General features: G+C 43.7%; 3 protein-coding genes across 5 annotated transcripts; 2 read left to right on the top strand and 1 right to left on the bottom strand.

The window, feature by feature from the left end:
- LOC135094824 (dCTP pyrophosphatase 1-like) lies at positions 1-7737 on the top strand. 2 transcript variants are annotated; one of them, XM_063995228.1, is made up of 4 exons: positions 1-226; positions 1300-1661; positions 2119-2275; positions 3256-7737. In XM_063995228.1, exons 2-4 carry the CDS (start codon positions 1606-1608, stop codon positions 3496-3498), a joined length of 456 nt encoding a protein of 151 aa, XP_063851298.1. In that variant the 5' UTR covers positions 1-226; positions 1300-1605; the 3' UTR covers positions 3499-7737. The 2 variants fall into 2 exon arrangements, with proteins under 2 accessions (XP_063851298.1, XP_063851299.1); XM_063995229.1 differs by having other exon boundaries at positions 1-312.
- Positions 7738-8553: 816 nt separating this feature from the next.
- Positions 8554-17310, top strand: LOC135095037 (aurora kinase B-like). Its single transcript, XM_063995673.1, has 7 exons — positions 8554-8742; positions 12506-12598; positions 13097-13294; positions 13687-13860; positions 14519-14638; positions 15038-15269; positions 15883-17310. Exons 1-7 carry the CDS (start codon positions 8591-8593, stop codon positions 15964-15966), a joined length of 1053 nt encoding a protein of 350 aa, XP_063851743.1. The 5' UTR covers positions 8554-8590; the 3' UTR covers positions 15967-17310.
- Positions 17311-17642: 332 nt separating this feature from the next.
- On the bottom strand, positions 17643-22826 carry LOC135095036 (aminopeptidase O-like). 2 transcript variants are annotated; one of them, XM_063995671.1, is made up of 3 exons: positions 22680-22826; positions 19768-21645; positions 17643-19542 (listed from the first exon to the last, which is right to left on the bottom strand). In XM_063995671.1, exons 2-3 carry the CDS (start codon positions 21108-21110, stop codon positions 18180-18182), a joined length of 2706 nt encoding a protein of 901 aa, XP_063851741.1. In that variant the 5' UTR covers positions 21111-21645; positions 22680-22826; the 3' UTR covers positions 17643-18179. The 2 variants fall into 2 exon arrangements, with proteins under 2 accessions (XP_063851741.1, XP_063851742.1); XM_063995672.1 differs by lacking the exon at positions 22680-22826 and adding an exon at positions 22483-22623.
- Between the last annotated feature and the right edge of the window lie 578 nt (positions 22827-23404).

The following is a 23404-nucleotide window of genomic DNA, read 5'->3' as shown; positions in this document are numbered from 1 at the left end:
AATAGTAAAAAAAAGGAAGAAAGTCACAAAAGAAAGGCAGTAGGAAGAAAGGAGGAAGGAGGAAGGAAGACAATGATCAAAGAAAGGCAATACGGAAGAGCCAGCCCTCCCTCTCCTCCACCCGCCGCCCCGTGATCAGCTGACAGAGTGTAAACAAACAAGAGCGAGTCACTTCAGGCTTGAATAGGCCTACACTTCCCAGGTTAATGAGCCCCCCGTAAGCCAGGTGAGGAGCCGGGGGGTGCCATAGGGAGCCACTACGCCTACACGTGGCAATTCTTGTGATAAATCGTACCAATAGCGGCTTCTCAGGTATTGTATTGCCGCCCCTCTCCAAGACAGGCAGGCTTGGGGACCTGGTGGCAAAGCGGGGGTATTACGGTGGGGGAGGCAAAAATATTACAAATTTTTTGGGAAAAAACAACTTTAAAGTCTAAGGAGAAAACACAATTTTGAGAGAAAATCCCTAAAAAGTAGTGTACAAACGGAATATACGTCCCTCATGCCACCCGGCACGCTATCCTAGCCTTTCGAAGTCACTAACCTTGCTAATTGGGGTGCTCCTCCTTCCTTCCCCCTCTTTACACTGTCTTATCTGGTAAAATTACATTTTAATACAATACATCTTCTTCTTCTGTTTCTCCTCTGTCTCCAACAAGTTTGGGCACCTGGTGGGAAGGCGGGGATGTTACAGTGGGGGGGATCAAATTATGCCAAATTTGGACATTCCTGAAAAGTGTAAGGATGAAACGGCATAGTTTGAAAATTGGGGAACTTTCTAACCAAATCTAACTGTACCTAACCTAACTGGGGGTTTTTGCCTGCCCCTGGACACCCCTTTAAGGACAGGATAAGCTCAGGGTGAGGCTTCCCCTTAGTGTTGAGACAGGATAGCAGCGCAGGTCTTGCTTCCGTGGCTGCAGGAACCACAAAGAGGGTGAAGAAGTAGTGCAGCCCATGGTGTCACGGCCCTTCTTCCTATTGTGGACAGCATCACGTGGCGCTGTTCTGATTGGTTGTCTCTCCCTCCATCAGTTTTAATATTCACTTTGTTCACCTTCTCTTCTCCTTTTCACTATTCTACCATTCCTTAACCCTCCTCAGCCTGTTTCTGCTAACACATCACAAATATTCCATTCTTGGATTAACTCTGAGCGCAGACTCTCGCTGGTCTAGTTAATCGCTCACAATTTAGATAAGAGAGTGGTCTGGGAGTGGGAAGATTTTTGAGGTTACTAGTGTAAAAGGTATTTCAAAACAAAACTGCAATACATCACCCTTGATTGATTCCACCCACAGCAATCACCCAGAGGAGGAACACCCACCCTTACTTCTCCTGTCCACCCACCTTCACTCACCCACCCAGCCACCCTCCAAGCCACCCACCAAGCCACCCACCAAGCCACCCACCAAGACACCCACCAAGACACCCACCAAGACACCTCAGCCAGCCAGCCATCAGCAAGCTAGTTTGTGAAGTGGTGAGGTGACATCAGTCTTCTCCAGCCAGCCAGCCAGCCAGCCAGCCAGCCAGCCAGCCAGCCAGCCAGCCAGCCAGCCATCCATCCTCCAGCCCAGCTCAGTCCGCCCCAGCCCCACACTACCATGGCTCATAGTGTGGCTAATGGACTGGCTGCAGAATCACCTGATGATGAGTTCAGGTGAGATGCACCCCCCCCACACACACACACACACACACACACACGCATTATACAGAGAGGACAAGATCCTGGATATTTGAGGGGACACAAAAACAGATGAGAAAAGAGATGTTGAAATAAGTAATTAGTCACCTGCATTGCTTTATTCTTTTATGTACAAGGGGAACTGGCCAAGGACAACAGAGAGAGAGAGAGAGAGAGAGAGAGAGAGAGATGGGGGACTCACTGTGATGCCAGCCAAAGAAGATAGATCAAAAGTGTCATAAGAATAAATAGATAAATAAATAAGAAGTAAAATCAACACATTCATCTATACAAAAAATAGAAAAAAAAGAAAAGAAGACCCCATTGAGACACCAGCCCCAGAAAAAGCCCCAAAAAATAGAAATAAATAAATAAATGAAAAAAAAATCAACATATACACTAAACAACAACTATAATCCTCTTCCCCCACCAGGTTTTCCTCAGATCTAAGCCTGGAGGACATTCGGACAGAGCAACATAGGTTCTGCCAAGAGAGGGACTGGCTGCAGTTTCACCCGCCTCGCAATGTTCTCCTAGCTATGGTGGGGGAGGTTGGGGAGCTGTCCGAGTTGTTTCAGTGGCGTGGGGAGGTGAGTGGTGGGGTTGTGGGGGTGGTGGTAGTGGTTGTAGTTGTGGTTGTGTCTCAGTTCCTTCTTTCCTTCTTTTCCTTCATCTTCATTTTCCTCTTTCACTTCTTTTCTTCCTCTTCATTTTCCTCTTTTTCTTCTTTTCCTACTCTTCATTTTACTTTCACTTCTTACTCTTGTCCTTTTTCATTTTTCTTTTTCACTTCTTTTCTTCCTCTTCATTCTCCTTTCACTTCATTTCCTGCTCTTCATTCTCCTCTTTCATTTTTTTTATTCTCTTCCTCCTTTTCATTCTTCTCTTTCATTTCTTTTTCTTCTAGTCTTGTTTTGTGATGTTTTTCATTTCTGTTTTTTGCTTTTTTTTTCATTTGTTATTGCAGTCTCTCTCTCTCTCTCTCTCTCTCTCTCTCTCTCTCTCTCTCTCTCTCTCTCTCTCTCTCTCTCTCTCTCTCTCTCTCTCTCTCTCTCTCTCTCTCTCTCTCTCTCTCTCTTCCTCTTCTGTCTCCAACTCTGACTCCTTTTCATCTTTATTTTATTTATTTATTTATTTATTTTTATTTATTTATTTTTTTTTTTTGCATGTGTGTGTGTGTGTGTGTGTGTGAGAAGTTATAGAATATTCATTGTTGTCTTTATTCTCCTCCTCCTCCTCCTCCTCCTCCTCCTCCTCCTCCTTTCTTTATATCTTCATCTTTAAGCCAACTTAACCTAACCTAAATTAACCTAAACACACCCAACCCAAAGTAAACAAACCCAACCTAACCTAACCTAACGTAAACAAACCCAACCCAACCTAAAGAAACCCCACCCAACTTAACCCAAACCAGTCCAACCCAACCTTACCCAACCCAACCCAAACCAACCTAACCAAACCTTACCTAACCTAACTAACCTAACCTTACCTAACCAAACCCACCTCAACCTAAACAAACATAACCTAACCAAACCCAACCCAACTTAACCTAACATAAACACACCCACAGGTCTCCCGCGGCCTCCCAGAGTTCTCAGCCCACGACAAGATGCGCGTTGGAGAGGAGCTGAGCGACGTATTAATCTACCTGGTGGACTTGGCGGAGCAGTGCAGAATTGACCTTCCCTCGGCAGTAAGGGACAAGATGCAGAAGAATGCACTTAAATATCCAGCCCACAAGGTGTCCGGCCGCAGCGACAAGTACACCTGTTACCTGGAGGAGGGTGCTGATGGGGGGGGTGGTGGGCAGTGAGGTGGTGAAGAGTGGGGCAGTTCATGAGAGGCAGAGGGAGGAAGGGGATGGGAGCGAGTGACTGAGGTCATTTATGTCTTGTTTTTGTCTTCTGTCTGGCTGGGTGATCTTTTTTGTTTGTCTTACCGTTTTCCTGCTCTGGTTTGCTATTAAGTACTTGAATTAGGATCTGTTTTTTTGTACGAATGCATGTTTTAATTGTTTATTTATTTATTTATTAATTTCTTTTTTTGTGTGTTTATTTGTTCATTTTTTGTGTATGGTTTGTTTACGTTCATGTGTTTTTTGGGGGGGAGGGTTTCAATAAGGGTTCTGCTTTTCATGGTTCCTTTATGATGTTTTTTTTTTTTCTTATTTTTTTATGTGGTTTGTTGTCAGGTGTTTGAATGACAGTTGTGTCTTCAGATTTCTTTTGCTCTTTTCTTTTCTTTATTTCCTCTTCTTTTTGTTGAGTGGCTCACTACTTTTCATGTTCACTTTTGGCTGTGGTTCTTACTGTGGTTCACTGTTAGATTTAGGAATTAAGGTTGTATTTCCGTTTATCTTTCCTCCTTACTGTGGTTCAATGCTTTTTTTCACTTCTGGTTTGCTTTTGGCTATGGTTCTTACTTTGCTGCTGTGGTTCACTGTTAGATTTAAGAGCTAAGGTTCTATATTCTTACTATTTATCTCTCTTCCTTTTTTTTTTTACTCTGGTTCTGTCTTTTCTTTCCCACAGTTCACCATCAGGTATTTGAACCAGCCATATTTTCCTTTCTTTCTTGCTTTCCTCCTTTTTCTGCTGTGGTTCTACTCTGCTCTTCCTTCTTCCTTTATTCTGGGTCACTGCAAGCCATTTCAACTAAGGGTGTTTTTTTTTTTTATTCTTTTCTTTCTTTTTTTTCTCTCACCCACCACCAAAACTCAAATAAGATATAGTAAACTTATTCTCTTTTTTTCTCTCTCTCTTTCTCTTTCTCTCTCCTCTCTCTCTCTCGCCTTTTTTCGTATTTTTGTAAGTTTGTACGTACGTATATAGAAAAGTAAGTGATTTTCTCATTTTCTGTTTCTCTCTCTCTCTCTCTCTCTCTCTCTCTCTCTCTCTCTCTCTCTCTCTCTCTCTCTCTCTCTCTCTCTCTCTCTCTCTCTCTCTCTCTCTCTCTCATTCCTTCCTTCCAGTTCAGGTTCTCAGTAAATAAATAATAGTAATAATTATATTTTAAAAGTAGAATTCTTGTTTTTTATATAATATTTAGGTTAATCATTCTTTCCTCCCTTCCTTCCCTTCCCTCCTTCCTTCCCTCCCTTCTTCCCCCACCCCAAAAATACCTCGCTCCCTCCTTCCCTCCCTCCTCCCTTTCGTCATCCCTTCTTCCCCTCCATTCCTTTCCATCTCTCCTTCCCTTCATCCATCTCTCCTTCCTCCTTTACTTCTTTTCTCCTTTCCCTTTCCTTCTTCCTTTCTCCTTCCACATTTCTCTCTTTCTTTTCTCCTTCCTCCTCTCTTTTCCCTCTTACTTCTCTCTTCCTCTCCTCGTACTGTCTCCTCTTACTTTAACGTACTTGCATTCTCTCTCTCTCTCTCTGTCTCTCTTTCTCAGGTGTGCTTTTCGGGTCAAGGGCTATGGGAGGAGGTCAGGTCATGTCAGGTCAGTTCGTTGATCAAAAAATGAAGATTACGGGTTAGGAAAGTGTTTGTACCACCGCCATCACCGCCGTATTGCTAATCCATTGTACCTTGATATTTGTTGTGCGTTCACGTGATATACAAAGGTTATGATTGTGAAGGTTTTTTTTTTTTTTTTTTTTCTTTTTTTTTTCGTTCTTGTTTATTTATTTATTTGTTTATTTTTATTTTATTTTATTTATTTATTTATTTTTTTTTTTTTGGGGGGGTGTGGTTTAATTGATCTTGAAATTGTATTGCTTATAAATTTGTATATGTTAAATGTATGGTGTTTGTATTTTTGTTTTTACTTATTTTGTTATGTTTTTACCTATTATTATTATTATTATTATTATTTTGTATTTATTTATTTATTTATCTATTTTACTTTATTTTGAGAGGAAAGATATGATTTGATCTCCGTTTCTGTGACCAAAGGTTCCTCGGGTTATGTGTGTGTAGCGCTGCACACACACACACACACACACACACACACACACACACACACACACACACACACACACTTATTAATCTAGCATCTGAAGACCAAGCTTATTAATTTATTCATCAATTTAATATTTTCTTCCTGATGCATTAACACAGCCAGTTCCATGCAACAATTGAAAGCAACACATTTCAGGCAAAGCAACACAGGAGCAGACTCAGTATACAGCAGCCCATTAGCCTGTATTCTCTGTATTTGCTTGCTCCCTTGTCTTTGCCATGTCTAACAGGCTGTAGTGAAAGTTATTGGAGTTCTCAAGGGTATTTTCTTGATTCCAGTGATAGCCTGATCAAATTTGTGTGTTGTCAGTGGGAAAATATCCTTGAAAATTGGCTTATTCTCTCCATGGCCTTGAAAAGAGTCCTAGTGAGAGAGCAAAGTGTAATGCAAAAGTCTGTATCCTCAAAAATATCAGTATCTTCTCCCTGCTGCTTCCAACTCTCTGTGGGGGAAGCTGTGGGGGTTGTCAAGGCTGTTTTTTCATGATTCTGGTGACAGTCTGACCAAATTTCTGTATTGTTAATGGGAAAATACATTTGAAAACTTTACTTATTTTCTCTAGTCTGACCAAATTTCTGTATTTGTTAATGGGAAAATACCCTTGAAAACCTGACCTATCTTCTCTGTGGCCTTGAAAACAGTCCTGTGAGAGAAAAGTGTTGAAGAATGCAGACTGTAGAAGTTAACACAGGGTTGAAAAATGTGTCCCTTACAGCATTTAATGAAGGACTTGAAGGGCCGATCCACACTGCACAGGGACGGTCACACTCAGGTCACCGTCCAGTCACACGTTACAAGCTTTTCAATAGGGACTGTGACCTGAGCTTGACCTGAGTGTGACCTGAATGTGGCCTGAGTGTGACCCCATAGTGTGTGTCACCCTTAAAAGTGTTCTGTTGATGATCTGTTGCTTTTTCAATTGGTACATTACAGGTTTCTTACTGCTATATAATTGTCCTAAGTGATCTTAATGCCTATGTAACTTGTACCTGTAACTGTGTGGTGTCTGTCTTATTTATACTTAATTTAATGTGGTACCATGAACTTTACTTTTTTTCTTCTTTTTCTTTTATTTTTCTCAAGATGGCATGATTATGTGGACTCAGGTGCTTTTTTCTCTCTGTGTGTATAGTTGATGTGTGAGCGGTGTGGGGTGAAGGAGCTGTGTCTTGGCAGGCAGTGTTAGGTGTTCATGTGTTGGCTTTACACTGGAGGAGTTATTGTGGAGGGAAAGTTGAACTAATTGTGTTTGTGTTGGTGTGTATGTGAAGGTCAAAGAGTGAAGGGAAGACAATAACCATGCCTGTGTTTTTGTACTTGGAAGGTGAAAATTTGAGGAAAACGTGTGCATTTTTTGTATGAGCTGAAAAACTGGAAGAAATAAAACAAATAACTGGAAGATGGAAATTGAAAAAAATTGTATTTTTGTGCTTGGTGAAAAAATGAAAAAAAATCATGTTTTTTCTTTGCTTGGTAAAAAATTGAAAAATTCATTGTATATGCATTATTTTGTACTCATTACATGAAAAATAGAAGAAGATATGTCAATATATGCCATTTTTTTTACTGGAAAGCTAAAATTAACAAAAAAAGCATCAATACATTTTTTACTTGAAAGAAAAAAAGACCTAGAAGAAAATTAACAATAATTGCATTTTATTGCTGGAAAGGAAGGAAAAAAAGACCCCAAAATGCTCACGTTTGTGTTGGTTTGTACTAAAAAAAAACAAGGATTTAAATCAAACTGCAACCACCCATTAGTCAAATTTTGTATGTGGGCAGCGGAGCGAAGGGAAGGAGTCACTGGCGGCGATGAACGGTTGTTGTAATCTAAGCACAAACCTAGCAATTAGCAGCAAATGGTGTACTGAAATCAAAGGCCATTACTATTACTGTTAAAACGTTTATAGAATAGTTTGTAGTTAGGAGTAGTCTTTTAGGCATGGTAGCTCTAGTTCTCTAAGCTTCATTCAGTAAGTCGGTCTCCTTACAGTCTACTATCACTAAGAGGGTGCGTGCATGCGTGTGTTGCTGGGCTGTCACTGGCCACTGCAATGTTACTGCATGTGTAATAAAACATTCCCCATTACATCTTGTGTGTTTCCTCATGAGACTTGGTGAAATGCAAACACTGAGTACTAGAGAGAGAGAGAAAGAGAAAGAGAACTAGGAGTATGGTATGATTGGAAATTACAAGGAAAGGAGTTAATAGAGTTTTCAGTTATAAGTGTCAGATATAGATGACTAGAAATTTTCTTGTCGTATTTATTCAAAGTAGAGTGTGTGAGAGAAAGAGAGGAGAAAATATGATTGGAGTATAAAAGGAAAGGAATGAATGGAATGTTTAGTTGTTGGTTTCGGATATAGATAGAAATATGGATATTTTCTTATATTTATCGAGTATGGATACGAGGTTAGTAAATGGAATGAAAGCATTATTTAAGAAGAAAGACTTCATGGACACAGAGGATTGCTGTAATGAAGGCCTAGAATATGAGTGAGGGTCATGAATGAGGTGAAAGCATTTCATATGAAAAATCATAACCAGGTAGGTAGGTAAGATAGATAGGCCGATAGATAAATTAATGATGCTCCTGACCGCCTGCTCGTGCTTTGAATTTCCCGCGTCATTGCAAGGTCGACAGCATTTCCGTTCATGTTTAATGGAAATTATCATATTTATATATTTATCTATTCTGCAAATGTAACCATATTCAATTATATCTCAATATTTACCTAACATTGATATCTATATACATTTTTTTTTCTCTCAGTAAAATTTCAAAGAATTGAAAGTGTTTAAGTTAAGCTCAGACGAAAATATATAGATAATAAAAATCTCATGTAAATTACGAAAACGTAAGTGTCGTTGAAAAGAAAACAAAAATAATGAAATGAGGAAAAGTAAAAATAGTAATTGGCAAACCAGAATTTAAAGGTCTATGTGTCCGCCAATCAGCGCACGACAGGCAAGTTTAAATCGCCCGAGTCGGACTGGAGAGCTCACGGCACATTTAACAATTTCCACTCCTTTCTGGACCTCCTGTTGGCCCGTGCTGCCGCTAAATTCTACCCAGGGACTCGAGGAATACTGGTTAGTGAGCACAATCCATTAGACATATTGGAAAGCGTTTAAATAAACAAATAGCAGTGATGCCTCAAATGCCTGTGTTTTGATACTCGTGTTGATGTTGATGTTATATTATTTTACTCTTTGATCTCAAATTAACTTCTACATCTTACAACTTTTTTCCCAGGGCTTCAGAGAATATTGGCTAGTGATTACAAGTACCTAGATATAGTAGATGTTTAAATAAGGCAATAGCGGTACCAGTGTTTCGCTACATTTGTTGATTGAGGATTTAATGGTATTTTACCCCTTTTCTCGATCTCCAGTAGGCTGTAACTGCTCATAATGTTGGTATTATTTTAGTCTTTCACCAGTCTCAACATGACTTTGGTATATTTTTATAATAGGACCTAACTGCATTTCGAGTACAAAACTGATATTCATTAATGTGTTTTGTTTTGTTATAGACGAATTTGAGCATGAAACATGTTGGAAATACTTCATTTTGGCCCTTTTTGCTCTCATCCCCCCACCGTGTTGGGGACTCGTCGGGAAGCAGGGGTTATGGGCGGGGAACACGAAAATGGTCATTTTAGGGCACTTGAATGAAAATGGTAGCTTAAAAGAAGGCAATCTTAACCTTACCTGACTTAACCTAACCTAACCTGACCTAACTTAATCTACTCTAACCTGACTTAATGCACCACATAACAAAAGCTCCCTATATCACAGAAGGAATTACTTTGCGACAAAAACTGATAAAGTTTTTCAGGATCCATAAAGGTAATAAAAACGGCACTGTTAAATGTGTACAGTGTTCTGTTCCTCTCTTACTATAATGCTACTGGCTCTTCTCTCTACATGTTCCACTGCTTCTACCTCTTTTATTAGATAAGGTACCCAAACTTGACTTCACACTATATTTGGCCTGATTAGTCCACCTGGTTATCTCACCTGGTCAGCTACCCTTTGGTTCAGTGGTCTTATGTATATATATATATATATATATATATATATATATATATATATATATATATATATATATATATATATATATATATATATATATATATATATATATATATATATATATTATTTATTTATCTTTTTCTGGGGGGAGGGAGGGGGTTCATAAAAAAATAAGGGTAGCCCATACCTGCTGGCATGCCGACCCTGACTGTTGGTGGTATAATTCCTAAGGTTTACTTTGATTTCAAAGGTACTGGACAGTTTGCCATGTGCAGCATTTTAAACAGTCAAATATAATTGGGAACATAAATACATATAAGATTTAGTTTACATAGTGGTATAAGTCATTCCTCAAAGATAATGTAATAATTTCTTGAAAGTGTCAAGAGCTCACAGACACAACCTCATCAGGCAAGGAGTTCTAGCGCTCGGTGACTCTTGTGCTGAAGAATCTCTGCCTGCATTCAACAGTGCTGTGGGGTTTTGACATTTTAAATCTGTGGTCCCTGGGGGCGGTCACCGTGGTGAGTGGAAAAAGGTGATGTGGGACAATTATCAGTTTGTGAAATATCTTCCAGCATTTCAGTAAATCTGCTCTAAAAAGTCTGCCTTGCACAGAATAGAGGTTTAAAGCTTTTAAACTGAATAATTTAATCCTGTAATGTCATCAGTTTGTTTGGTCCATCTGTGTTGAACAGATTCTAATGATTTCAACCCAAACTCCAACAAAAGTCTTATATGAGTTTTGTACAGGCATATCATAAACTCACCACCTCTGCAGAGAGTGGACCTCACCAAATTGTTAGCCAGCCAGTCTTGCTGCTTCATTGACACTAGTTTTTATATGGGAGTGAAATTTTAAAGAATTGTCCACCAAAATACCAGCCTCTATGTTGTGGTTCCTGTGGTAAGCCAGAGTTGTCAGTGTGATAATACTGGAGTGGTGTTATTACATTCCAGTCCACATGACCTCCCTGACAACTCAGCAGCACACACTTGCTGGTATTGAAGTGCAAGCCCCAGGAGGTGGCAACCTTGTGGATGGCTACGTACAGGGCCTTAAAGATCTCCTTGCCCAAACTCACAAATGCCCTTATAATCCCCACTATACTATTTGCTTTATTTATTTTCTGTGGTGGGTGTTCAGAGAAGCTTAGATTGGCATCTGTCACAGCTCCAGTATCTTTCTCCAAGGTGACTTCTTCCATTGGCACTTCCATGTGGTACCATTCACTTCCTGTGTCACACTCTACAGTCCCATACACTTACATTTCTTTGGATGAAATGACAACAACCACTTCTAAGACCAATTTCTCATACAGATTATGTCCTCTTGAAGATGTTCTTTTATCTCTTTGACTCCTGGTATTCATGTACACTGGTGTCATCTGCCTATAAGTACATCTTAACTCTCATATCTAATAACTAGAGGTAAATCATTGATATATATAACAAATAATAGTGGTCCCAACACTGACCCCTGAGGAACTCCACTCTTCACATCATGCCACTCAGCCATCATTCACCTGCCAACTAGGAGTGCCTCTGTTCACCTCCAGTACCTTCCTCTCATGTTGTAGCTCTTGATTTTTCAGTAACCTCTTATGTGGAATTGTCAAAGGCCTTCCTGGAGTCACAATAGATCACATCCACAGCATCACTCTTCTCCAGTGCCTGAGTCCAGTTGTCTGTTACCTTTATTAGTTGCAAAACTCTTAAGAGTTCTGGCAGAAATCCAAACAGTTTCTTGCTGTAAACTTGATCTGACTTCATACAATCCATTGTTCTCTCTCTGATAAATGATGCCATCACTGCCAATTGCACTTGTCGGGCTTACTGGTCTGCAAGTCTCAGGATCATTACCCTTCCCTTGTTTAAAATTTGCAGTTATATGTCCTACTCTCAAGTTTGTTGGAAGTCTTCCATCAGTAAATGACTTGTCAAAAATCATTTTCAAGGTGTCTATAATCTGTTCTACTGCCTCCTTTATGATTCGTGGGTGTAGTCTGTCTGGTCCCAGTGATTTGTTTAATTTCTATTTTTTTTTTATTACCTTTCTTATTTCTTCTACCGTAAACTTTGTGTTCAGTGCCAGGACTAGCTTGATTGGGAGGTTTGACACATTCCGTGTTGGTTCATCTGTAAAAACCTCAGTGAAATAGTTTGCCAGCACATCAGCCTTCTCCTTATCTGTGTCAGTCATTACTGTGTTATCACCACTGATGCAGAGGTCTGATATGCCTGATTTCTTAGTTAATTTATTCTTGACGTACTTCCAAAATACCCTGGGGTTTTCCTCCACATGACCAGCAATGATGCATTCCTTGTTTCTTATCTCTTTTCTTGTTTCATTCCTCACTTGGTCATTTGTTTGTCTATATTTCCTATCCACTGCCTCAAGTCTGATTTGATTAAATTAGTTTGATTAGGTTAGATTAGTTTGCTTAGGTTAGATTAGATTAGTTTAGTTTAGTTTAGCTTAGCTTATTAGTTAGGATAGGTTAAGTTAGTCTGGTTAGGTTAGATTAGTTTAATTAGGTTAGGTTGTTAGTTTTGTTAGGTTAGGTGGTAGTGTGTGACAGCTGGCTGGCGACCATGGGTGAGTGACAGCACAGAGGGCACAATGATGAGGGCCAGGCAGGAGTGAGGGCACAGGGGGAGGAGGTGTGACAGAGAGCGGCAGTCAGGAGTGAAGAAGTGGCGTGAGCAGGAACCAAGCTGAAGGAGGCACTGCAGGAGGGAGTGTGTAGAGGGTCAGGATCTCAGGAAGTGCAGACCATTGCCATTCAGTTCACTTTCCCTTTCTTGCCTCCCTCAGCTGCAAGAGTACCAAGATGCAGGCCACCGCAGAGATGTCTTCAGCAGGCCAGCAGATCAGTGGGGGCACCTCAACAAACTGTAATTCCTCTAGGTATGTCAAGAGAGAGAGAGAGAGAGAGATACAGACAGACAGACTGACAGTTCATCAAGCAACAAGATGGTGTATGTTTGAAGTTTGTATAACCTTTTCTCATCTTATCATTATTCATCTCATTCCTCCATTATTATAGGTACTCTTCCTTCTTTTCTTTCTCATCCTGTATATCCTAATTCTCCTCCTCTCTACTTCTATCTTCTTCACATTTACCATCTTCTGTTATTGTTACTTATCTTTCCTATATTATCTTATTCTTTCTTATACTTAGGTACCCTTTTCTTTTTTCTTCCCTATTCTCTGCCCTCTCAAAATTTTCTTCTCATTTTCTTTCCTCTCTTCTCTTTTCTTTCATACTTCAACCATCCTACCATTATTAACCTCTGTAATCCTATATCCCTTCCCAGCCTCTCCTCCTACTCTTACCCCTTCCATTATCAAGCCTGCAGCCTGCCACCATTATACCTCACCATTTCCTCCTCTTGGACACATCAGGGATCAGAAGAAGTGGTCGCTAGATAACTTCGAGATCGGACGGCCACTGGGCAAGGGGAAGTTTGGCAGTGTGTATCTGGCGCGGGAGAAAGTCAGCAAGTACATCGTGGCTCTCAAGGTGCTGTTCAAGTCTCAGCTGCAGAAGGCAAATGTGGAGCATCAACTGAGGCGGGAAATTGAAATCCAGGCTCACTTAAGGTAAAGAGTGGGCAGGCAGACAGAGAGAGAGAGAGAGAGAGAGAGAGAGAGAGAGAGAGAGAGAGAGAGAGAGAATATTGGTATTGATGTGTTTATTTGGCTTTATATACTCTAAGTTAAGTTTTATATGTACAAGTAACTGATGCCCCCATGATGTAAGATAAGGCTGGCCAGTCTTTCACTTGTCACTGGATCAAATATGTGCAAGAGTTAACTGTTGTGCAGGATCTCCACAAGGTGCTGGCCTCACATTGCAGTAGGTCATGGTGTATGGAAACTTGTATCACCGTGTTGAAGGGCGTTTTGCCACGTGACCTGACCTGCCACCAGCTGATCTCCCCTCTGTCTTAATTAAATCTCGCTAATCACCCCTTCCCCATCCTCCTCCCCAGACATCCCAACATCCTGCGCATGTACGGTTACTTCTACGATGACAAGCGGGTTTACCTCATCCTTGAGTTCGCACCACGAGGGGAACTCTACAAGGAAATGAAGGGTCAGAAGGATGGCAGGTTTAATGAACAGAGAGCAGCTAAGTTCATCAAGCAACTCACACAGGCATTGATGTATGTGTACCTACTGGTGCTCTTTCATACTTGTACTATTTATGAGTGAAAGACAAGAGGGAGAATTAGAGGCAAGGAATCTATTTGTGTATATCCCAGGCTGGCAGTCCCATATGAGGTAGCCCAGACAAAACACACACACACACACACACACACTTTTACTCCCATTGGTCTCTGTACTACACCCCAGCTTCGGCATAGCACCACTGGCTATATGCATCCACACCACACACTGGTTTACCCCTGCCCCATCATAACGACACTGTTCCCTAACTCACACCAACTCCAATCCTGAGACCACAGCAGATGTTGGAAGAAGAATGTGTTTGGGATGTGCTGTGTATGAGGAAAGGGTTTGGATTCAAATGTCGTAGTTTCCTTTCACCACTTTCTTGTTTTTCCATTTCTTGTTTTTAGTTTTTTCCTTCATCGTTCTCATACTTTTTTTCCTTCATTCACTTTTCTTGACTTTCTCCTTCCGCTTCCCACAAATCTTCACCCTTTCATTCCTGTCCTCTTTCATTATCCATTTGCTGCATCTCCTGTAAATTTTGTCCTCATGCCTTTCTCTCATTTGTGTCTAGTAGAGTAATTATTTTTCATCAGTGCACTCTTGTTTCTGTCTATAATTGTCCTCTCCTTGTCTGTCACTCACCAGATACTGCCACGGCAAGAAGGTCATTCATCGAGACATCAAGCCAGAGAACCTTTTACTCAATCTCAGCGGTGACCTCAAGATTGCTGACTTTGGCTGGTCTGTCCACGCTCCGTCCTCCAGGTGAGCCTTTGCCTAAATTTACCTGTCTTTCTGTCTCTCTGTTCCTCCAGGAGTGTGTTTGGCAAAATTTTATTGTTTTTTTTCCACCCCAGTCTATTTCAAATATTCCTATAATTCTGTTCTATTTCCACATCTGCATAACACACACACACACACACACAAAAAAATATATATATATATAAATAAAAATAAATAATCTGTGCTAAGTTTTGAGTCATTTCCTTATTTTTTTTCCACTCTGGTCTATTCTAGGTATCTCTTTTCTGCATACTCCCCCCAAAACACACACACACATACACTAATTTATGCTAAGTATTTTCATCGTCATTCTCCTTATTTTTCCACCCAATCTATTCCAAGTGCTATCCATAACCCTGTCACTACTTCCACACTCCCCAGACGAACCACACTATGCGGCACGCTGGACTACCTTCCACCAGAGATGGTAGAGGGCAAGGACCACGACGAGAAGGTGGACTTGTGGTCGCTGGGGGTCCTCTGCTACGAGTTCCTATGTGGCAACCCGCCCTTCGAGACAGAGAAAAGCAGCGACACCTACGCCCGCATCTGCAAGGTGGACATCCACTTCCCCTCGTATGTCTCCCCCAAGGCACGCGATCTCATTGTGAAGGTGAGAGGTGGATGTGGGAATGGCTGATAGAGTGTTTATTTGTGCTTTTTCATACCTATATCTTGGCATAGCAGGTGGATGTCTGCTTCCCCTCATGTGTGTCAAGACACAGGATGCGTATGGAGGTGAGAGACTGACAAGGGAATGCGTGAAGGTGTAAAGGGTGGTAATTGTATACAGAGAAGGAAAGAAAATGTGGTTAATGTTATTAGTAAAAGCTGTGCATTAAGGGAGAGAAGAGAGAGATATAGTGAATAGTATATTGTAAAACATTGTGGAGAGACAGAGATTTGGACAAAGTAGAAGATGAAAAATGTGTATTAGGAATGGGGGAGAGAGAGAGAGAGAGAGAGAGAGAGAGAGAGAGAGAGAGAGAGAGAGAGAGAGAGAGAGAGAGAGAGAGAGAGAGAGAGAGAGAGAGAGAGAGACATTAAAACCACACCTAGAGAGAAATTATTATGGTTATGAAAAATAATAATACATACTCCTATCAGTGACATTAAGTATAGTAATAATAGTAATGTAGTAACCAGTAGTAACTAAACCTAATATCAGTAAGAGGCAGCACTTCCTATTGTCCTGACACACCCCATCCCCTCGTCTCCCATCACAGCTCCTCCGACACAACCCTAAGGACAGGCTGCCCCTGACTGAGGTCCTGCAGCACCCTTGGATCCTGGAGAATGTCAAGGATTAAGTGATTACTCCTTCACACTCCCTCAACACACACACACACACACACACACACACACACACAACACAACACAACACAACACAACACTTTAAATCCTTCAAGTGGTAATAATTATGGTATATATTTGTAGAGATGAAGGAATGAGTGTATATTTGTATGTATATCATGGGCTTGTGATAATACTTACTGCTTGGTGTATTCCGAGCCTTAGTTGTGAGTTGTGGTAGTTGGCTGGCAGCAAGCATTACTCGACTTCACTATCTTGGATGACTCACTGAATATTACAGTGCTGCAGTGAGAAGTTGCAATATCTCATTCCCATCCTTCCTGTCTTATCCTTCCTTGTCTATCCTGTTTTTTTTATTGTATATTAACGTCTGTGTATATTTTTCTACTCTGTAAATGAATGAGCAAGCAAGGGTGTGTGTGTGAGGAGCAGCAAAAGACATTCATATTCTTTTCCCCTTCATTGTGTTACTGTTTCTATGTCAAGTTGCAAGACAAGGAACAGTAACTTCCTTCCTATATAGCCTTTCTTATCAGCAAGGCAGTGTGGTGCAGTCACAACATATGTTATATTCTCCACACCTCACTGTAGCATTGTAATGTTCACTAATGCTTACTCTTTTTGCTTTTATTGATTTTAGTCTTTATTACTCTATTAATTTTAGTCTTATTACTCCACAAAGGTTCTATGTGACAAGTCAGATTAACAAGTGATTTTAAATTACTCTCTCTCTCTCTCTCTCTCTCCCCTAAACTGCAAGATCTGTTTATTTTAGTCATACCACTCTTAAGCATCAAACAAACATAATTTCTTACTTACTCTCTTGAGCGAATACTGTTGTAAATCTTGCCACTTTATTCCTACACCATTCTTCAGTAACAAACTGAAAAATATCATCCTTCTGTTTTCTGTCTTTGTCTTTAAGATTTATTTAGCTTCTTTTATTCCTACACCAACCTTGTGCATCAAAATAAATGTGGTCCATTTTTTTCTCTTCTCTCTTTTATGTTAGCATCATTGCAAGATTAATTTAGTTTTATTTATGACTTGTTCAGTGTTAGCTTTAGTCCGTTGCTGATGTGTGTCGCCACTTCAGCTCCCTAACCATTGTGTTACTGAGGCCACCCGTGTTTCATTAGAGTTAAGTCCCTCTCGTTGAGCTGTACATAGTCCCCCTCGGTGCCTTATTGTTGTCAGTAAGCATCGGTCATCCCATCCCTTCGTTACCTAAGGCTATTTTTTTATTGAATCAAGGTGGTGAACCTGTCCTTGTTTTGCTCCACTCTGCTGTATCTGTTGGTAAAAAGACTTCAAATAAAGAAGTTATTGTCCATACTAAATGATTGTCTGAATCTTTCATGTGATGGTGCTTTATTAGTCGTGTGATCTCCTGTGTGTCTGTGTAAGGTCACTGCAAACAGGAAGCTATACACTCATTGTTGCCAGAACTCTGTACTTGGTGAATGACTCTTCTCTCGTGTGATGGCAGTGCCTCGGTCTTTTCTCCCATCACCTCCTTTTAATGTTTGTAAGGGCAGTGTAAGCAGAACACCACATACCCTGTTGATTAATTCTTCTATATAGTGACTCTTTCCTCTCATGTGATGGTGCTGTATCAGACCATCACCTGTGTGTTTGTGAGGACAATGTAAGCAGAACACCACATACCCACTGTCAAGCAACTCATTTTTATTAGTAAGATTGTCCTTCACAAACTGGTTGTAGAAAATAGTTGGAAAATTATGATACTCTTAACACTACAAATAGCAATAACCTAATTTTTGTGTTACCTTGTTGCAAACTCTCCCAATCGAGCATAAGACAAAATTTAGTCACCCTTGGTCAGTGGTTTCCTCGGCTCCCGGTGGCCCGAGCCAAAACGTGAAGGCAAACTGAAAGTCACACCAGTGTCGCAAGTCGTGGGAATGTTGCTGGCCAGGTCTCTCCCAATTCAGCTCATACAGACACTAATCTCCACAATACATACCAAGCTTGCATATACACACACACACACACACACACACACACACACACACACACACTGACAGCTGCCAGCTCTGCTCTACACTGGTATTCAAACACTAGTTTCCCCTCCCTCCCTCCCCCCTCCCCCCCCCTAAAAGTGTGGTTAGTCTGCCGATTTTGTGCCGAGAGAAACTTAGTTACTACTTCACACAACAATAGGTGGTGGCAGCGGCGGTGGCGGCAGCTACTCCCCGTACAGCATGGAGAAGACAGTCATGCGCGCTGTCTCGTCCATGTCCTCCTGGATCTTGCCAAACACCTGCTCTGCCAGGCGGCGGTGCTTGACATTCCTGGAGATGATGAGCTCCCCATACAGGTAGACCCCCATGGCCTGGTCCTCCAGCAGGAAGCGCTCCACCTGCTGCAGGTCCTCGTAGTCACTCTTGATGATGAGCTCACACCAGCGGTGGCGCACGTCCCCGCACTGCGCCCACATGCCATAGTACTCGTTGATCTGCCGCAGCGTGCGCTTGTACACCTTGGGCAGCTCCAGCAGATGTTCCAGCAGCAGCACCAGCTGGTCGGGAAACAGGAACGGCTCCAGCTGCACCTTGGCCCTCTTGATGGTCTGCCCAGATCTCTTCTTGGACTTATCAAAGTGCTCCCAAAACTTGAGGTGCTGCCCAACCTGCTCAAACAACTCATTGGACAGGTCCCCAAACATGTCGGTGATCTCCTCGTTGAGGCCCGGCTGGTGCAGCCACTCCTCCATCAGAGCTTCCTGTGTGAGGCCCTCTGCCTCCAGGTGGGGGAAGGTCTTGAGAAAATATTCCAGGATGTGACTGGACAGAACCAGCTGGCCGTGGAACACCGACACGTACTCCCGCAGCATGGCGTCAAACTTGTCGCGCCCCACCAGCTGGCTCAGGTACTTCAGGAGGAAGTAGCCCTTCAGATAATGCACCTGCAGGAAGGTCTTCTCCGGGTTGAGGCCGTTCTTCACATAGCTGACGCCATCAGACCCCACCAGCCCCTCCCCCTGCATGGGCCTGAGGGTCTGCAACTCCTCTGTGGAGTGTTCCACCTCACTGGCCAGGGTGCGGTACTTGAGGTGTGCCCGCAGGTCTGACAGTTGCTCCAGGCTGTCTCTGGTGAGGCCATGGCCTGAGGACAGCTTGAGAGGCAGGCTGGCCCCTAGGGCTAAGCTCTCCACCATGACACACCCACACAGGGCCTTGGTGGACTCACACTTATAGCAAGGCTCCCTCACGTCATCATCGTCATCGTCGTCGTCGTCCTGGCTGGCACCGTTATCCTTGGCCGCACGGGGTCTGGTGCCAATGCTGCTGTTGGTGTCTCCCGCCGCCCCCTCGTCCTCGTCCTCATCCTCCCCAGCTTCTGCGTCGCTCTCTTGTGAGTGGTTCTTGGGGCTGCAGCGTGGGGAGGCTCTGGTAGCCTTGGTGGTGGCCGAGGTGTTGCACCGTGCCCTGTGGTAGGCCAGAGCTGCCTCAGAGTAGATGGAGTCTTCCATGTAGGTGGCAAAGCCCTCGCTCAGCCACTCCTCCGTCCAGTCCTGCGCTCCAATGACAATCCCAAACCAGGCGTGGCTGTCGGCACAAGACAAGGCAAGTCACTCCCTAACCATGGCACTCTGAAAACTTACTGCTAAGGTCAAGTGAAGGAAGTGAAGCTGACATTACTGCACACCCAACAAAGGAAGGAGACAGAGGCTTATGGATATCAGACTGACACAAACTGGAAAAGGTAAGATGCATAAAACAGTGTATGAGTGGAGGGAGTCCAGCAATGAGCAGTGAGGTGTGGCCTCTCACCTGATCTCGTGGGCAAGGCGGATGAATGCTGAGGGGTCATCAATGGCCACAGTGGGGGAGAGGAAGATGAGATTGGGTGAGGCCAAGCCCAGGCTGCCAAAGCACTGGGGCAGTACCACCACCTCCAGCCTTCGGCAGGGGTACACACCCAGCAGGCGAGTGGCAGCGGCCAGGGCATGGGGCAGGAAGCAGCCCAGTGGCTTGACTGCCCGGGCACAGGAGGGCGGGTACACCAGGGTCAGTGGGGTCTGGTAGCTCCAGTTGTCGGGGTCCTGGTGGCATGGGTACCGGTAGTGGCGGCAGCTCCCTGAACTCCCACTCTCAGGAGGCTTGGCCCGGGGCAGTACTGTGGACAGGGTCTCCACCTCCCACCTGCCAATGGCAATGGCAATGGTGGCAATGGGCAGGACCATTGTGGTGTGGTAGTAGTAGCACATGGTGGAGGGTCTGACCAGCCCCTCCTCTTGGTCTGGGGCACAGCAGCACTCCTCCAGGGGCTTGTGGGTGGGAGGGTCACCCCCCGTGCCATCCTCACCTGGAGGAGGGCACTGCAAAGGGCGGGCATCCCCGGTCATGCTGACTATCTTATCTCGACCCACAGTGACCCAGGCTTGCCAGGTAGCCATGGCTGAGGGTGGGTCCTGGTAGGGCAACAGGGACCGGTTGTTGATGGCTGCAGCCGGAGTGAACACACAGGTGTTGCCATCCTGGTCACTCCGCCACAGCAGCGACTTGCCTTGGGGTGTGGTCTCATAGTCGATGCAGACCACACGGGGGAATCCCTGTGCCTCCCTGATGCCAGGCTTCCAGATCTTGATGCACCAGGGGCTCACAGTGTAGTGCAGGGGTGTGTGCCGCCGGCCACACCACAGGGACACAGCAGAGGGACAGACACGCTGGTGCTGGGGATCCAGGTAGCGCTCCAGCTCCACCCCCTCGCTGCTCACCTCGCTCACGCCGCGCACTCGGATGTCGCAGCAGTCCAGCACCACCTCAAAGTCCTTGTCCTTGGAGTTCTGGCCATCCTGCACCGGGGAGTCTTGCGGCGGCTGCACCTCCTCATCAGAGTCGGAGTCGGAGTCTGGCGGTGGCGGTGGTGGACGTCTGTGTGCCCTGAGGCCGGCCAGCATACCTGTGGGGGCGGCCGGGCGCTGGCTCTCATCACAGGAACACTCCCGGGTGCAGCAGCCACCCAGACGCTCACAGGGGGTGGTCGGCTCAAAGAAGATGATGACCTTCCCTCGCATCACCTTGGAGTGGAAGTTTGGGTGCAACTGCAGCAGGTAGTGCCTGGCCCGGATGTCCCCAATGTTGGACAGCAGTGGCAAGTCTTGGCTACTCATGGTGGCAGCAGTGGTGGTGGTAGTGGCGGCGGTGGTGGTGATCTAAGCAATAGTCATGATGTGTATGAAGAGTATATTTGAGTGTGTGTGTGTGTATAACCCTTAACTCGGTGAGTGGTTGCTTAATTGTGCTGAAAACAAGACAGTTCCTACACAGTACATAGAATATCAGATCTAATCTCACTGGGAAACATGAACGCTGTGCACTCCCTCGACAGCTGGGTGACGCGCTTCTACTTATCACTAACAGCTCTGGGCAATACTGGACTGGGCACCTTGTCTCCTTGCTAAGCGTAACTGCAATGAGATTACTCTATGCTGGTCCCAACTGCGTCGGCCATTTAAATTAATATGTAAAATCTTCTAAAAATACTCTCACAGAACAAAATATATCTATCTGAAGCTGCAAGTGTGGCCCGCCGTGGGGGAGTGTGTTGGAGGGCAAGGCGTCAGCGTTGGTGCCCACAGGTGACCTCAGGAGGACCTGGGGTACCGCAGGGCATTGGTGGGGGGACTGGTGGGGCCTGTTTCAGTCCTGTGGGAGAGAAGGATACTGTTAAAACCAAAAAAATTCTCAATTCCTGTCAACACACACAAAGCAACCTATCCTCACATCCCCATACATCTTTTCCTTATACTGCAACACACTCTACACCCTTTTTTCCAGACTTCTTCACACTCCATCAACCTTTCCCTACACTCCCACATACACTACACCTTATAGTTTCAACACACCTGTAACACACTTCCTAATTACTGTTTCAGCCAAAGCACCTTTCCCTAATAACCCTAAAGACACACCCTACACATTAAATAACCAAAAACACTCTAGTCACCCTAAAAATCTCATACCCAGTGCACCTCCAACCTACACTGCCCAACACCCTAAAACACTCTACTTCAACACACTCACACCCTAACACACTCAAAGATTCAACACATTCACACCCTAAAACACTCTACTTCAACACACTCACACCCTAACACACTCAAAGAACACCATCCCTGAACCCCCCAACGCACCCTAACCCAGTACCCCCACATCCCCAACGCACCTTAAACCCGGTACTCTCACACAACTACGCACCCAAAAACCCAGTACCTTTACACCCCAACGCACCCTATCTCTGTACCCTTACACCCCAACGTACCCTGACCCTATACCCTCACATCCCTAACGCACCCTAACCATGTACCCTCACTCCCCAACGCACCCTAAAACCCGGTACCCTCACGAACGCACCCAAATATTCCACACCCTAAGGCAAACGCAGCACTCTCCTACGCATCACACACACCTTATCATGGTTCCCTTACACACCCCACGCACCCTAAATTCACCCTAACTAAGCATCCTGACACCCTAACGCACCCTAACCCATCCTGAGATCCCAGCCAGCGCCCCGGAAGCCATCCAGAAACAAGCCGCTGTCTCGATAGTTTTGCCGCCGTGGCTTTTAATTTATTTGCTTTCTGTGTTCTTATTTCAGCCCCACAGTAGTCCTTAGTAGTCCCCTGAAGCCCTTCCCAGAAGCCCCCCGCCCCTCACGCCCCCCTGGCTGTACTCACCATCACAACTCCCACCTCGGGAATTTTAACAAAGACCATTTTAATCTGAGGAAAATCGATCAAAACATTGCGACTTGCGGCAACTGTCGGCCGCTAACCACCGAGCCGCCGCCTTCAGTATACTATTTTATGCCTTTTATACACATTTATCACTTATGGATTATCGTCTGTTATATTGAATTTATCTATTAACATCATTTCTTATATTTTCTTGTCCTCAAAATCCCTGATCTTCATTTATTCTTTCAGTAGTCGTTATACATATTATCCAAAATCGCATACTGGGATGTGAAAAAAAATATATGGATCACGTTGTTTACTTTATTATTAATTTATTCAGTGTTGGATATCAATGGTGTTCAGTGTATTGCAGGAACTGAAACACGCACCTGTATTTCTATACCCTGACGCAGACACTGCCACCTAGCCGCCGAACTTGTTTTATTTATTATCTCCCTTAATTCCCATCTACACACATCCCTATTCATCATAACACAACTTCATGGCATCACGTAAGGAAAGGGTGCTCATAATGGCAACAAGCACAGCCAGGCAGCGTGGTATATGAAAGTTAATAGCGATCTTCGATTTGCTGTAGGAGTGTAGGTTATCCCAAGGTCTTTTCAGAATTACACCCACTTTGCCCGCACCTCCATTACTTTCAAAAAGCTCTAAATGAAGTTACAGGAGGGTTTTAACGTTGTTTTTATGGTTCTAGTGACAGA

Source organism: Scylla paramamosain, chromosome 47 (assembly GCF_035594125.1).
Source record: "Scylla paramamosain isolate STU-SP2022 chromosome 47, ASM3559412v1, whole genome shotgun sequence".
NCBI classification, from domain to species: Eukaryota; Metazoa; Arthropoda; class Malacostraca; order Decapoda; family Portunidae; genus Scylla; species Scylla paramamosain.
This window is presented reverse-complemented; position numbering and strand designations above follow the sequence as displayed.